Genomic DNA, 17407 nt, shown 5'->3' on the forward strand with positions numbered 1-17407 from the left:
TATGTGATGTGCTATATGGTTTTGTGTGTCCTTCAGTGATACGTAAGGCTAGTAAGCCTCGACCTGGTTCTGCGGGAGTGTTTAAGGAGCCAGATTCGCTGTCAGCTCAGGCCCAGTCTAACCAGCTGGCTATTGTGTCTGCCTTGAAAAAACTAGTGGAGAAACAAGCAGCTCGCCAGTACAGCACCTCCAGCCACATTAGCCTGCTTACACAACATGTGAGTGCCCAGTCACCATATGGTGATTTATTTATTTATTTTTTATTATTTTTATGGTTGTTGACTGAAAATTAAATGGGTCTCTGAAAAAGGGTGGCTCTGACTTTGGCACAGTACTTAATCTTCAGATTGTTTACATTAGGTTACTTTCTGGAAATTCCTCAGCAAGGCATTATAGGGTGGCAAAGCCTTTTGCCCCACCAGAAATGTTGTGCTCTAATACTTTCATGCCAAGCCTATAATCTTTTGAATTTAAGGCAGCTCATTTAACACCATTACAACATACATGTCTATTATTTCTGATATCAGAAGATTGCTATGTAGGGCACATTTTTATGAAAATTACTATAAGAAAGCTTTTTTTTCTTGGCTATATGTACAGCACATAAAGTACATGGTATTGCTGATTACCATTACTTTCAGTTGTTAGCTTTTGGTATGAATAGTAATGATAACATAGCCTTTTTTAGTGCTTAAGCAGTGTCAAAGATAAGAGAGACTTGAAAGGTCCTATAACATGGTACGTGGTAGAGTCAGTGGATGATACATGTCTGCAGCAGCTCTGTGTGAGGTCTCGTTATCAGATGCTCCACAGGGGAGGTACTTTTTGTTGATATTTAGCAGGCAGGCAGATTTTTTCTGAGTAATTGATGCTTATAAATAAAAGAATGTGGCAAATTGGCACCAAGTGGGGGTGTAAGAACTGTATGTGTGCTACCTCTTGTTTTTTTTCTGTATATCATTTCTGCCCTGAAGGGTTTCAGTGGGAAGCCCACTGGCTGAGCTCCTTTTAATTCCTTCCCTTCCTTTCTCCTCTTTGCGATGTCACTAGACCACACAGATTGCACATTTTATGTCTCCCCAGTTCTCCGCTCTAATGTATACTGTTACATTAGAAGGTGTTTGCTTTGTTTACCATGGAAAGTTCATTTGGGTCATGGTGGGGACTTACTTTCCAAGATACACTTTTGAGTTTTACAAACACATGAACAAATCTGTTCTCTGCTTTGTTTTGCACTGTAATTAAATGAAATAAGTTGTACGTTGTAAAGTTTTATTAATTTGCAAGACATTGTCCCCACTTACACTTTTGGAGGCAACTTTGCGATCAGTGCTGTAAATACTTTATATCTGGTAAAATGAGTATTTGATTATTACTATTTTTGAGTCTGCAAAATTTAATGAGAATTTAGGTGCTCCAAGAGCTGGTTTCGTTTGTACAAATGTTTTAAAAATACATTTTTAAATGTGTCCTGAAAGTGGCCTGTTGTGGCATTCACTTTCTTTATGCTTTCTTTCTATTTCTTTTTATGGATATATAGAAATATTTTCTCGTAATGATAATTTATGTTGCTATTTCAACTCTTTATTTTTTGTCATTTTATCATTTAATTGTCACACCATGAGACCTGAGTGCGACCCTGCTTATATATTCTTTGAAACTTAAGTAAATCATTAACGCAATTCATTGCTATCCAATGACCCTGTTTGCTAACAAGTTACTTTAGTGACCAAATATCATAGCAAGCATGCCATGTTCTCTTGTCATATGCCTATACATACTGACTGACTTCATTTACAGTACCATAACATGAAAGAGCATATAACTGTGATAGAAATGCATTTCAGATGATGCATTATGCCAGGTAATGGTGCATTATGCCAGGTAATAGATAACATGATTACTCAAAAAAGGCTCTGTGATTGTGTAAATGGCACTTTCAAAAATCCAAACAATAATTTTAAAGTGTCTCCTGTGACCTTGGCCAGAAATGCAAGTGCAACATGATAGCCATCATGAAATAAACTTTCAGCTTTAATATGCATCATTAGCACATGCACACTCAGTACAGCCTAGCATAATAACATTTCTGTTTCACCTCGGCTCATTTAGCCCCAAATATAGAAGCTGCACCATGCAAAGATATTCACATTAGAAAAGCTTACTGCCATCTTGGCTGGTATTCTTTCTACCCAGGAGAATTGAGGCAGTAAGATATTTCATTCATCCACCATCAAGTCTTTTTGGCTGGAATAACATCATAGTTTCACTGACAGATGTTTTAAATGTGTCTGTTACTGCACTAAATGGATAATTTGCTGACGATTTTCCTGTATTTTTAGATCTGCGGTCATGAGAGCAAGATACAAATAAAATGAACATTTAGGGTCTTGAAAAGGGACATACTTTGCATATCTGACTATATATTTAGCTTTTCAATTAAATCATTGCTCTAGGATGGTCATCTTCTGAGGCATTCAGTGTTTGTAATGTGGCTGAGGTATGACTGTAATTTCCTCTAACTCTCACTGGAGACGTGGCACTGCTTAGTGGCATTTGACCCACAGACAGGCTAAATTCAAATGCTGGGATTTTGTAGTACAGGGAGAAGATACTGTGAAACTGGGCACAGATATGATATGATTCAGCAGATTTTTAATGGCCTTGTGCAAAATTGCAAGCAAAAGGAACACATTAGTCTTTGAAGCTATGTGGTACTTTATTGTATTATATTAGTATACTTTGATGGCCCAAGATGGCCCAAGCTATTTGCAATTATAAAAGCATAAATTTTTAACATTGTATAATGCACCAATGAATTTTTAAAAAGTAGTCTGGAAATGAAAAATAAATCAAGCCTTTCATAGCAGAGAAAAATGAAAGTATACAGCACAGTGTTACCTTTTATCTGAATGGACAAAAGCACCTCTGGATTTTTTCTTGATAACAGGCAAAAAGACCAGCTATGCATCACAGCACTGTAATGAAGTGCTGTTTTTACTGTTGGCCATGCTATTTCTGTTTAAGAGCAATGTTCTTTGATATCTTTTGACAAGGGATGGTGGATCTCAAGCAAATATCTATTCAAAAAATGCACTCCTTTAAGGAAACCAGGGACGCTCCAAAGACCTGGCTGTGCTCTGTCAAATCTTGCATTAATTTAAACACCTGTCGCTGAGGAATGTTTGACATTTCCTTTTCTCTGGCATGACAACCAGACAAACAAGCTGTCCACCTGCCTAGAAACCCAGCCTAAAACTCTGGGAAAATAAACAGTTCTGTCAGCTCCAAAAAGGCAGGAAAAGCCTCAAAAGTCCAGTGCTGCAATTCTGGTCTTGTAAAGACAGTATATTCAGAAAAGCAAATCTATGTTGTGGACTTGATGTTTAATCACTGCTCATCTAATCTTTCCTGCAGATGTTGCATCAGTCTTTTGGTCCAGTGCTTTTCATGAGTGTAGACTTTGTTTACAGCCTATGTGTTACTGATGAGTGGGAGAGATATTAAGAATATAATCACTTCCTCCTTTCTGGGGTCTGTGTTATAATTGCATATTTCCATTGGGTGAATGTTAATGGCTTCTAGATAACCTCTACGTCATGTTTCAGAATTATAAAATGTTAAAAAATATGTAGAGCAAAAGACAGCTTTCTGTCTCTCCACCTATACATATTTTGCACATACATGTTGTTTTGTGAATTGACCAGGTCCTTGATTATTGGTCTGCTTATACTTGGCCCTAGCTTTCTAACTATATACCATGGCTGTGGATAGCAGTATGATATGTTAATGTTGTTATGTATATTCAAGTAGGGCTTCAACTAACAACTATTTTAATAAGATTATTTTCAAATAATCTTGAGTATTAAAACAAATAATTGACTATTAGGAGTCATACTCTATGGATCTTATTTAGATTTCAGTGTTTATGTATGTGCTATTAAACAATAAAGACAAAGATTTGTCCCCCCATATGTCCTATATTTATTGCCCATCTATATGTGCAGTTTCACAATAAATGTGAGTTGTCACTTTTGTCCAAAAGTCAAGTTGGAACAAAATAAAATAAACCCATAAATCACTCAACTGAATTTGAATGTAATTCACAGTGGGCACGCATACATAGAGTTGTAGATTTAGAAAGTATTTTCCAATTTTCCAGTGTTCGCAAAACTTTGCTGCAGCCCATTCTCTAGCCGTAAACATTACCATGACATAAACTCAACTGTGTCTTTCAAGCACAGAAAAAATAATCTCAGTACAGGATCGGAGAGTGTTTTGGATTAAACTATGTGGAAGACAGCACTCATACCGTTACTGTGGCGGTAACAGAAATAAAAATTTTTCAGGAATATAAGTTTAGCAACATTTCACAGAATATTTTTTGTTTTGTCTGTGGATTACTGTGGAAATGGAAATGCAATGCTTTTTAAATGCAGTGTTACCACTATTCCCATTCCCATGCAGCTTTCTAGTATGTTCAACACCATTAGCAATCCATTGATTGAGAGAAAATGTATTTCAAAATAGAAAACTTTAGCTGTAGCTCATAACGTGAAGTAACATGACAAAAAAACATATGCGATGACGTCACCAACTAATCAACAGCTACATTTGTTAGCAACTATTTTGTTCATTGATTTTTAGTTGACTCCATTGATTATACATTGCATTCTTATATTCAAGCTATAGTCTTTACTTCTAGAATATAGAACAACTATATGTTTCATAAAAAAGAAAGATTTAGATCAATTATAGAGAGAATGTATACAACAACTACCAGTGTGTAGTAACTCAATTTACTCATAGTCTTGCTGGTGCATTTTATTCATTCCAAGTTGTTTGCTAATCACAAAAATGTTAAATATTGCGATACATAATTTATTAAGTTTTGTAGTGTTATATTTTGTTATGTTTGTTATATGCTGAACAAATAGACCAAGAAAAGTGCTGTCAGTAGCTACAAAGGATTTTTACAAAAAATGCTTTAATGCTTAAGAAGTTTGACAATGTAGGTTATCTGTTATATTTTAGGAGTGTCAACAAATGTTTTGCCGTTCAACTTGTGGAAAACTTGTTTGTCAATACCTGAAAATTATGCTGAAAATGTTATTGTATATATTTATTTATTTATTTAAATTTCATGCGATTCTGTATAAATTTACTGCTGTGACAGATTTTCCTTATGTGCTCACAAGAAACAAAATCACAAACAGCATGGTGGAGAGGTGTAGTTAGACTGAGTGAAAAATGAGTTTTTAAAAGGAATTCTGCCACATTTCACCACTTAGAGACAGAAAACTCAAGACAAACAAATATAAAATAAAAAGATAACTTTTTTTTTTATTGATAAATCAAAATTTATGTGACCATTTTTACAGGAAATTATGTCATTATGTAATGCATTTTTATTGCTAGAAGTGAAATATAGTGAGTGATTGAAACAAACTATTCATTTTTATTTTATTGCTTGCAAGTTGCATAGAAAGTCATTCATTCTGAATTAACTTTATCTTGAAAAAATAAGGGAGCACAGAAAAAAAGTTTGAAAAGTTGAACCTGCTGACCTCTGAAGGGTTATTTAAGGCTTATAAGAGAGGGGTTGGCTGTTGGATTACTTGTCACTGCTTTGGTTTGACAGTTGCTTCTCCTCAGTCACCACAGGGTACTGTGTCATGGTCAGTCAAGTGTAAACTAAAACACTCCTATTGAGGATTAAGGACAGACCACTGGAACATATGCAAAGCCACCACCAAATAGCCATGCGGCCTAGTTGTGCGCAGCATCAGGGTTACATCAGAATACACAGTGCTGCTGTGGGATTATATGTGTGTGCCCTCAACTTTGTTTTTGCAATGTTTTTCAGTACATAACTTGAGCAGAGAGAGCTTTAAGTATAAGATCACGTTTATTTTGATTGTTAGTGCGTAATTAGACTGTTTTTCCTTCCTATAGTTGACCAGTCTGAACCTGGCCAATGGAGTGTTCAGCAGAGGAGGACTCAGCCTGACCCCGGGGGCGCAGTCTGGAACAGTGAGAGCCCTACACTCAGACGTTAGCCTCTCTAGAGGCAGGTAAGTACGCATGCATGCACGTATGTACGCACGCACACACATGCTGGTCTGCATGGACTAACAGGGAGCACTATTTGAACACTTGCTGTGAGGCTGACAGCACAGTATATTAAGTTGACAAGTTGTTTCACAAGCAGTCTTTTATGCATTTGTGATAACAAGTCACAGTCATGCTGCATAGCACTGTAATGAAACATTACACCACTGTTGTTTTTGGTGCTATTGTAGTTCATTTCTGTGTTGTGACTATGAGAAATCCAGTCGTTTTTGGACAAATAGGTCTGCAAGTGCCATGGTAAATGTTGGAATTGGAGGGAAAGGATTTTGTGGTTGCATTATGCGTTTATTCTTTTAATATTACAACCTTTAAAATTCTGCAAATGTCTCTTATCATTTGTGGTCCTGTCACTGTACAGTGAGAAAATATTACACTTGCTTCCTCTACTTGCTTCTAAATCAGATCACTATTTTTCCTGGGGATTGGCATAAGCGGATGTTATATTTGCAAATTTGGTTGATTTTGTTTTGTTGGTTGACTGGTTGAATTTAACCGAAATCCTTGCTGACCATGCTACCTCTTGATAGAAAGCCATTAAAGATTTTGCATTGACCTTTTGTACCCACTTGTCTCAAGTGGGAAATAATCTCACAGCAACATCTTGTTTGCTTCAGTGTATCTCCGTCCACTGATGTGCATGCTAGCACCATTTAGTGGTGCAGATGTACACTAGTTCTTCCCTCTCTACCTCTTGTTCTTTCACTTTACTTCTTACCAATCGGCTCTCCCTTCAGCCAAAGGCAGTATGTTTTTAAGAGTTACACGAGATTGTAGGGTTCAAATCCTGTGTGTGTTACTAACTGAAAGTTTCTCATTGAATGGGGCAAATTAGTATTCTGTAGGCTTTCTCAGTGTAATCATCTCTGGACAATTTTATAGGTGCTTAGTTTGTGTTGGCCAAATCGGTCACAGGCAATAAAACTTAAAGGCCAGTTTAATGGTCTCTGAAGAATCTTTAAAGAGAGCTGGGAGTCTACATTTTGGTGAAAAAGAAGTCATTTAAGCTGTGGGACTTCTAAGCAAAATTCATTACCAACCCTTTGAAATAAGAAACACATCTGTCTGACTTTATCTTTGTGTGTGTGTGTATGTATGTATATATATGTGTGTGTATATATATATATATATATATATATATATATATATATATATATATATATATATATATATATATATATATATATATATACATATACACATACACATGTGTGTGTGTGTGTATGTATGTGTATATGTATATGTATATATATATATATATATATATATATATATATATATATATATATATAGTATGTATATATATGTATATATGTATATATATATATATATATATATATATATATATATATATATATATATATATATATATAGTATGTATATATATATTGTATGTATATGTGTGTGTGTTAAAGCTGGCTATAGCAGAAATCTTTGTGGTGAGTCAGGGCAAGAGGTAGAATAAAACATTTCTCTCCCACATGCATTCTATCAGAAATGGCTCCTACATTCAATTTGTTATTCTGACCTCTGTCATCTCTGTGGTGGAGAGAGTGAGTGAAAGAGGAAGATAATTGCAGTAATAAAATATATTTTTGCATTTCATCTCAATGTTTCAAATAACATTTAACGTCTCATTTTTTTAAGCCCATGTTAGTGGGCTAACCTAGAGGGAGTGGGTGGTTATACTGCTGTTTCAGCAGTCCTTGCATGGAACTATTCTATGCAGTGCTTCAGAGAGCCATACAAGCACAGGAAGGGTTAAGTATATGTGGTTTCTTCTGTATTTTTATAGTGATACGTGAGTGACAATGTCTCAGACACTTTGGCCCTCATCTCTCCTTTTCTGTTTTTCTAGTCCAACCCTTTTTTATGTATGGAACTGTCAAGGAATTCTTGGAATGTCTGGCTTTTTCTCTTTTTAAAGTGTTTTTATTTCCACAGAAGAATGAAAGACTTTTTACAATTTATAATCTTCTCACAGCTTGCTTGCTTAGATTTCCCAAATAGACTTTCACTTCTAATAACCTAAATGCCTTGTTGGCATGTTCTCTTTCTTATTATCTGGTTACAGAGCACCTTTCACTCCACACGCACAGTATGTATCAATTGCCACCATGCCAGTTCATATTAAATCATCCCTCTTTTTTGAGTCATGGCCACAGTTGCGATTAGTTAGTAATTAATCTTAATATCACTGGTGATAACACCTAAGAGAATGTAGTCTTTTCCCTGAACTATTCCCCTTTTTGTTTTGGCAGTAGGTCTGTGTTTGTAGTTGAAGGTTTGTTTCTGGTCAAAACATGGCATCCCTTTTGTGCAGCATCTGCTTGGAACTTTCCACTGGCTGCTGTCTGCTGTGCCCTAAACCAAACTAAATTAAACCTAACCAGCATGTTGTTATCCCTCTACACCTTGATACTGAATGATGATACAGTATCACACTGATACTGAATGTCTAAAGTTTCATTATTTTAACAAGTTAATGGGATATGTCTACTTGATTGTTGCGACCACTATGCTGTCTTTTAATGTTTGATTTCCTGAGCCCTCCCTCCACACTCCACATCCAGCATTTTGAGACCAGTGGTCTGTGCCAAACATGCTGAAGCCGTTAAGCATACTGGCTCTTTAAGAAGCCAAGGGGGTGAGGCGTGATGCCTTTCAAAGAGTAGGGGCCTTTGAAGTTGCTCTCGCCAGGAGCTGCCAGGTATGCTGTATCAGCACTTCCAAACCATATTCCCACTTCGTTTTTTTTTTTTCAACCATTGTACTGCCACGAATGTACCCTTCATTTATACCTGTTAACCCCTAAACCCACAGTTGGAACTGAGATTGTATCTTATTGAATCTGATAAAAATAAAAAAAAAACAGCACTGCCATTTGATTTGATTTAATGATTCATTCCCTATCTGTTGAATACTGATAGTCTTGACACTGATCTTTTTAAAGTAACCTAACAACAGAATATATGACCTGTGGCTGAGCATTGTATTATTACATTTCAACAGCAAGTGTGTGGCAAACATTGTAAATGACAGTGTTGTCATAAGTCTGTGAAATATTTTGGTAATTTTAGCTGCTCTTGGATGGGTGCTCAGACTGCCTCTGCTCTTGGCTTGGGTAGAGATTCATTTCCAGTAAGTTATTGGGTACTGCTAGCAAGCAGTAATAATAGACGGGGTTAAGGATTCTAATGGAATGTCATAATTATTGAATATTTAGGTTTTGGAGTACAGCTGGAGGAATGTGGAGCCCAGCAGAGAGGATAATGCTGATTTGACTTTCTCCTTTACCTTGGCTCCTTATACCAGCTGTAGTAGTACTCTGTCTGTTTCATTCTTCATGATCAGCAAAAAAAAACAACAAAAAAAACAGACCTTTTATTTCTATGGTTTTCTGCTCACATGAACAGTGTAGTCTTTTAGTTATTTCTGTTATTATGCCAAAGCTTTTATCTGACATAAATAAAAAAGGTGATTTACTGCATGCATTTTATTACTTTTTGGTTGTTGTAATAAACTTGACAGAACATGAATTTAAGTGTTTAGTCGTCTTTTGGTATAAGTAAATGATGTTAGGTTGTTAAGATCTTACTTTGGGAAACTTTGACTCAGACTAATAAGTATGGAATGCTCTACATTAATAGATTTTGGCACAATTTCTTGAAAGTATTAGCATCTCCCTAAAGTGGAAGCACCTTGTAAATGCTACTTTGTGGTACTTTGTGAGATGTTTTTATTTAAGGAACTGATGAGTAACTAAACTGAAAATTGAAACCTGTAGCGGAGTTTGAATTGTAGGTACTGAAGTATATTACTGTGTAGAAGTCAGAGACCATGACAAGACAAAAATAAGCTCCACTTTTGCCTCAGATATGAAACAAATCCACAGGTGTTCCTGTTCAGCCTCCGTGAGAAAGCAGATTATTGCTATGGGCCTGAAAGGATGTCTAGCTGTCAAGAAGCCACATGATGAGATACTATCACAGGTTCTGAAAAAAAATATTCTCTGTTAGCTTCTCTGTGATGCTGTGAAGTTTATATGCTCCCTGGAGTGCCAGCATGCATTTGAGCACATTAAGGTTTTACTGTCTACTGCTCTAGGACTTGCTGCTCTTGACTTCTCCAAACTGTTGAAGTTGGAAGTGAATGCTAGTGCAGTGGGAGCTGGTGCAGTCCTGTTGCAGGAGGATGATGATGGTATCGATTATCCTATTGGATATTATTCAGCAAAGTTTAGCAAACATATATTAAACTATTCAGTGATTAAAAAAGGAAGGAGCTTTTTTCCCTTTGCTGGATTCAGTTCTACTTAGTTTACCAATCAGGAGGAACAATGTCAGTAGAAGGGGAGGAGCTTCAGTCTTAGGACCATTTTGTAAAAAACATGTGGAGGAAAAATCACTAAGTATTTTGCTTAAAGTATTTGTTAGCCTTGTTGATAAACTTGTGAAGTCTAGTTGACAGTCCAGTCCAGTTGGTAGCTTTTAAAATCCAGGGAAACGTTTGGGCTAGTTTGGGTATGTACATGAACAGCATGTAGAAAGTCCTTTGTTAAAAACACTTGGTAAGGGTACAGGTGTCGCATATGTGTATATATATGTTTTGTTTAGTTTTCAGTTAGATTACTTATTTTAATTAGTTTAGGTTTAGGTTTAGGTAAAAAAAAAAAAAAAGTTTTGTTTATATTTTTTTCGCTGTCCATGGCCTTTTTCCAAGGGAGGCACCAACTTAAAACTGGAATTTGGTGTGTTACTGTTGGACTTTCTGTGTTGTATAATCTTGTACAATATACATGTTTTCTTGTAGTTTTAATTGCTCTCTCCTTCCACACCTGCCTCAACATCACTGAATGTTTGCGATTACAGATGCATCCATCATCCAAGATCTTTGGAGGTGTGCAAAAGTATCCTTTTAGATTTTAAAAATTAAAGGCCAGCCTACCAAAAAGAACTGAAGCTGTAATAAAGATAAAAGCTGAAAAATCTAAAAAAGAAATACTGAAAATAAATAACTTGTACTTAATAGGCATTGTAATTGGAGATTAAATAAATAAAGTATGGTCTCTGACTTTTGCACAGTACTTTTTGTCTAGTTTTGTTTATTTAGTGCTTCCTAAAAACTGTAGAACCATCTGTCAGAGCTTCTGAAACAGATTCTAAAAAAGTTGTATACTACAGTTTGATGTATACTATTATATGAACCAGTTTTTATTGATCTTTTATCCAAATGGAGAGTTGTGTGCTCGGTTCTCCGCTGAGGTAGTGTAGTGAGAAATTCCACCCTAAGATAACAGTAGTGTGTTAATAAGTCGACATAGATACCCAAGAGACAGTGCAGTGGGAGCTGTGCTAACTTTCTCTGTAGCTGCATTTGCAGATGTACACCTGGTTTACTATGCTGTATAATAATGTGCAGTCTTTAGGTTCTGGAAACTGATGCTTACTGTATGTTGGCTATGTTGATCTTAACTCTGACCTTTTGACCTCCCTGAATTCCTTCAGTGTCTTTTGGCTAGCCACTTATTAACAATACATTCAATGTTGTGTGACCCTGCATTGGCCATATTTTCCTAAGCCGAGCAGAGAGAGAGAAAGAAAGAGAAAGAGAAAGAAAATAAATAGGTGATGGAAATACCCTGATCCTCAGTGTCCTGATGTTAGCCACATTGACCAGCTTGGTGCTTTGAGGTATTACTCCAGGGCTGTGGAATGATGCTGAATGATGTCATTTCCCTGAGCAGACCTTTTTCCCACATTTAGCTGTGCATGAGAATAATACTTAACATGTGCATAACTGGCATTGTAGTTATTGTTCATATCAACTTTGGGTACAATAAGTAATTTCTGACTGACACCATCACTGTCAGGGGTGAATGCTCTAACAGAGTGTGCATCCCTCTCCTACATCAGTGTTGCTATTGTTCCATTAGATTGCTTCTCTTGTTTGTGGTTTATTGCATTTAGATTTGCAAGTATATATATATATATATATATATATATATATATATATATATATATATATATATATATATATATATATATATATAATTTTTTTTAAACTGAAGCATAATTAAGCAGGGAGGCATTAAAACAGCTTGAACTGGTTTGAAGCTCAGAATTGCTTTATCACTGAGTTCTGAATTGTATTACTTATTGGAAAAAAATCATGTGAGAAGTATCCTGAAAGTCTTCTGATTATGTGTGTTTCTGGCTCTACATAATGGGCTTTTCACATGTAGCCTGCTACAAGATTACCACTTGTAGTACGATGAGCATGCCAGTATTTTCCTTAAATTATGCTGCACAGTAGTGTAACATATTATTTGAGGAAATTATGATATTTTTTATGGTTTATTGTTTGGAGATGCACATGGACCTTATTTCTTTTATCCTGTTTTCTCTGTTCTCTGTGCTTATGCTGCGCTGCTCTTTAAACAAAGACTTAAAGACATTCTCTCTGCTCTTTTACACTGCTGCTGTATTGAATTTTTTCTGAGGTGACCTCTCTGATACCTTGCAGTTGTAGAGATGAACAAAAAGGCAAAAGGCTCTCATAAGCTGAGCTCAAGTGAGGGCTTATCGGGTTACAAACGCATGGAATCATTCAAAGGTTTGCTTTTCTGGGCACTCAGCTGGTGATGATGATGGAACGTGACATGTCAAACACAGGGCACTGAGAGGTTATGTGTTCTATAAGGCTGATGTTTGCCACTAGGAACACTGGGTGGCTGCAGGTGGTGGGTGCAGAAAAGTCTTTACTGTCAGAATTAAGGAGAAAGATGCAGTATTTTATGATTTATTTTACAAACACAAAGCACAGGTACAGGTTTTTTATTTTAAATTTTGGCATTAAATGTTGGAGATGTCTCTGGGAAATAACCTGGATATAGTAGTCTATATCATTTTGTGTGATACAATTTGTACAACTGTACAAGCAAATTAATGAAAAGAACTGGCACAATGAATTCAGATGTTTTCCTTTCTATCACTGAAGTTTTTCTAGTACATTAGCATAGGCATATCAGCATAGGTTGCGTTACATGTCATATACAGTCTCAAGCAGTGTGCTCATGTGTTATGATGTTCTTTTGAAAACCAGTCATTCAGTTCTTCCTGCATTTGAATCCAAACTGTTTCAGGGTTTCTTCCATGTTTAAAAGCTTGCCTCTGCCACCTACTGACATGAACACTAATACATAATGATCCAACCTTTGTGCATACAGAATTCTCTTCCTTTTAATCTGCATCACAGGTGTGAAGCTGTGGGTGATGGAGAGCATAACCACATTATAAGAGCCACTCCACAACAAAGTTGTCAGCCTACCTCCAGTAGCTATCAGCTCCAATTTGCCATTCAGCAACTCCAGCAGCAAAAAGTGCAGTCCAGGCAGCTGCTGGACCAGAGCCGGACACGTCATCAGGTCAGTGGTAAAATATGATTGATTATGTAGCAAACAAAAAAGAACAGCCCACAAAATGCTGCTGAAAAGACATGATACTCAAAACATATCACAAACATTTAATTTCTTTTTGACAGTTCTAGTGTAAGCTGTTTGCACAATTTAAATTGGCTCAGTTTTTGCTGCCTTTTATTTGTTTTTAGTTTTTTGACTTTCCACTCTGTTCAGCATTATGATCTTAATTTTTCCTGTGAAATGTAGTCTAAATGTCTGTGTTTGTTTCTGTTTCTGTTGCTGTATCTTTCCCCCAGCCTTTGGCATTGACCCCTGCGTTGTTCATTTATATGGTCAATTTGTCATTCATGTATAATACTTTCATAATGTGTCATTGCTTGGGATCAAGTTTGTAATTAGTGCTTTTGTTTTTCTTGGCGTAAATTTGGTGTGATTGTGTAATGATTTCTGCAAACGCCCAACTGGAGAGTACAAACGAAGTCAGGATGTAGTTCCTGTTTGTTTAATTGAGACAGAAGTTTGAAGATGGGTTAAATAAATGTGCAGGTATAAACAGTTTAGTTGGCTCAGTATCTATTCTCAGTGCTGTGCAATAATAAAGCCTCAGTGAACTGAATGAGCCAACCTACATGTCAGCAGACAAGTGGCGCTCAGTTTGTGTGTGGTCATCTTTTTGTGTGTGTGTGTGTGTGTGTGTGTGTGTTTTTTTTATGTATATATGCTTAGTGGGTGAACTTGGCCTTGATGAGTCAGGGCAGTATCACTGGATATTCCCTAAACTCTACCAGTTTAATTCTGCTCCTCCTATTGGATCTCTTTGTCTCTTCTTTGACCAGACGCTTATTCATGAAACCACAGAAATGCCTTCAGAATAGAATAATACTGTTCTGTCCATCTGCCTGGCACAGAAAATTCAATGACCTCCAGATCATGTCTTACAGGTAGTTTTGATTTGCTTAAACTTTAACAGTTTGGTCAGTTGAATGACAGTTCACTCTTCATAGCACTTTTTGAGAGCTTATCAGACATTTACTTTTCTGCTGTATGTCTCCTCACATGAGCTTACAGGCATCTGCAACATCTTTCACGGAATTCTAGAACGACAGCTGCTCCCCTTCCTCATCAATATGCCATTGAACATCCTCCTGAAATATTTAGAACATTGAGATCTGAAAAGTAAAATTAGGTTAAAACTTGTATCTTAATCAAAGTATTTTTTCTTTTCTTTTTTTAATAAGGTACCCACACAGAAAGTTTAAAGGTCTAGTTCAAAGTTAGATAGCTTTTATAAAATAATTTCTTTAAACATATGTGACAACTTAGCCTGGTCCTAGAAAATGGCAAGCTTAGTTTCGGAGAACACGTGCATTCTTTTGCATTCCTGACCCAGAGAGCTTGTGTCAGTGCTCCAGATGAATACAGCTTTGTATAGGTAAATACTGCTCGCATGATTTGTTGTCACGGAAGCACGCGCATCTGGTATAATACAAGATATTTTGAATGTGTATTTTAGCACATCAGTGCAAACGCTTGTTTACTCTCTTTTGTGCATTTCTTGTATGAATCTGTTAGAGGAACTGAGCCATGCCCAATAATGTGCCTTAGAAAAATGTTGTTTGTAGTTAGTGTTCTTTTCTCTGCTCATTTAAATTTCGTTCTTTGCTGTTGAAAACAGTTGTAACAGGGGCATGACGGCTACTGTTATTATCTACAGTTTAAACACATTTCATTGTGGACTGAAATATAGTAATCAGAAGTGTGTTATTGGGCTGCTCTGCTCCATATTCCAGTCACTGGGTGCAGACTGCACGGCTCCTTGGCTGGCTTGGCCAACAGCCATTTGGCAACATTAGAAAGGTGCCCTTTCCTGGCCTTGCTCAACAGAAGCATATACCCAAACCCTCCAACCTGCAAGTTCAGCCCTCTCATTCATCAAAACCTAGCAGCCTCGGAATACATTCACTGTCACACTACTGGATGCTTTGAAGATAAACACACACACCAAGCATAAACATATATGAGTATACATCCTTTTGCAGAAGCACACAATCCCACACATACAGAAAATAAACTTGCACAGAAAAATGCTATCACTTTGCTTAAAGAGCCCTGAAAACTCTGAAGTTCTCCAATCATGTAAAGTATAAAATGGTACTAGATGGAAGGAATGTGCAGCATTCCCAACCAATTCAAATCAATGAACAGTAGCCATTAAGTTTCTTTTCGGAATGGAATATGTTTACCAAGTCCAACTACTCATTCAAATGAAATCTTGTCTAAACAAGCATGAAATGTGAAGAATTTTTGTGTTGTGGTATGTCCGATTATAAAGTATTTAGTGGCTGTTATGATAAGCCATGACATTTCTTTCTTCCATGTAAATGAATACAGTGACTTTGGAGTCTGTTACTGTTTGACCTCATATGACTTGCAGGAAAAATGCTGTTTCTAATAAAGGCATAAAGATATGGTTATTATTTTGCAGAGATGCAGAAAATATACTGAAAAATTAATTAATGTTCTCCTACGAAAAGATTGTGCAGATGTACTGGAACTAAAGCTTGGCCCGTTTCAATTTCAGATGGTTAGAGTCTGTGTCAAAGTGAATATCTTCATTTTTAATGCCTTTCTCCTGTTCTGTCCTTACCACTCATTATTTTCTAATGTATGTTTATGTGTGTATCTGTTTGTCTCCAGGCCATGCTGGCTGGACACACACTTTTGCCTGGTGCTGTACCCCAAAACCATGTTCCGTCGAGCTCATCCTGTGTTCAAATCACCCAACAGTCCCGGTACAACATGAACCAAGCACTGAGTGCCCAGGGCCATTCCAAATCCCAGATTCTCAGTCGTGGGGTCACTGTTCTTACCCCCAAACCTCCCAGCAGTATACCAAAAGATGGACCCTCACGCAAAGCTGCCACCCAACGCATCACCAAGTAAGGCCTCAAAATAAGAGCACAGTGCAGTCTAAAATTTAGTTTGTTAATGTTATAGCTTTGGAATTAAGATGTGCAAATTCAGCATTGTTCAGTTCATAAAGCACCAGTCCTTATGCTTTATTAACAGTTGACAGGATATTTCACACTACAGCTTATACTTATAAATGGTAATATAGTGCTATCTGCTGTTTAAAGTGCCAAGAGTGTCAGTAACTGTTTATTACTGTTTGCCACGTGTCACATTCCATTTATAATGCTATATAAGAGATTTATAAAAAATTGCTGACGTGTGATCTTTTTATAGGCTAAAGAATTCTGAATTTTTTTTCACTGCTTTTACTGATGATGGAAAATAATTATAATAATTGAAATTACTATGGCTTTAGAAAGTCCTAAACTGTAATTCAAATGGAGGCAAGAAAGGCTAGAAAAGCTCAGTATCTGTGTCTGATCTGGACTGTGTAGGCATTTCAGATGGTGGTTGTTGATAGTGGTATAGCCATGGCAGCATAAACAACACAGCGGCATCAAATTTTTTTTCTTAAGCTTTTGTTTTCTGGTAGAAGTCAGAATTTGTACTTGTACAAGATAAAGGTGCATTAAAATGGGAGAGACTATGTTAGTGTTAATGGTGAATGCTTAAATGAATTTGACTACTGTGAGTAGATGGCGCTGTGGGTAGAAAATAGGTGAAAAATCAAATAGGGTTTGCATTTGTCAGCTGAGTCAGAATACTCAACAGAGATCCAGTTACAGTAGAGAACGAGAGCTGCTCTCCAGAGTCCAATTTCATCTGTGTTTTAATTGAGGTACTGATCTTATGTAATGGAGGTGCTGCAGATACATTTTTATATTAAAGCTGTGCATTACTTTCATTTAATCCCAATATGCTATGTTTTTAAAATTCTGTTTGCCT

The 17407-nt window shown here is 36.5% G+C and overlaps 1 protein-coding gene across 5 annotated transcripts in view; it reads left to right on the forward strand.

The window, feature by feature from the left end:
* ttll5 (tubulin tyrosine ligase-like family, member 5) overlaps positions 1–17407 on the forward strand; it is a 73334-nt gene that overhangs the window by 41251 nt on the left and 14676 nt on the right. For all 5 annotated transcript variants that reach the window (XR_005130838.1, XR_005130839.1, XM_017690846.2 and 2 more), the window contains exons 28-31: positions 37–218; positions 5956–6074; positions 13387–13555; positions 16247–16488. Coding sequence is in view for 3 of the 5 variants with exons in the window: in XM_017690846.2 (XP_017546335.1) it covers positions 37–218; positions 5956–6074; positions 13387–13555; positions 16247–16488 (712 nt within the window). In the remaining 2 variants the exon portion in view is untranslated. The remainder of the gene's footprint in view (positions 1–36; positions 219–5955; positions 6075–13386; positions 13556–16246; positions 16489–17407) is intronic.

Source organism: Pygocentrus nattereri, chromosome 10 (assembly GCF_015220715.1).
Source record: "Pygocentrus nattereri isolate fPygNat1 chromosome 10, fPygNat1.pri, whole genome shotgun sequence".
Classification (NCBI taxonomy): Eukaryota; Metazoa; Chordata; class Actinopteri; order Characiformes; family Serrasalmidae; genus Pygocentrus; species Pygocentrus nattereri.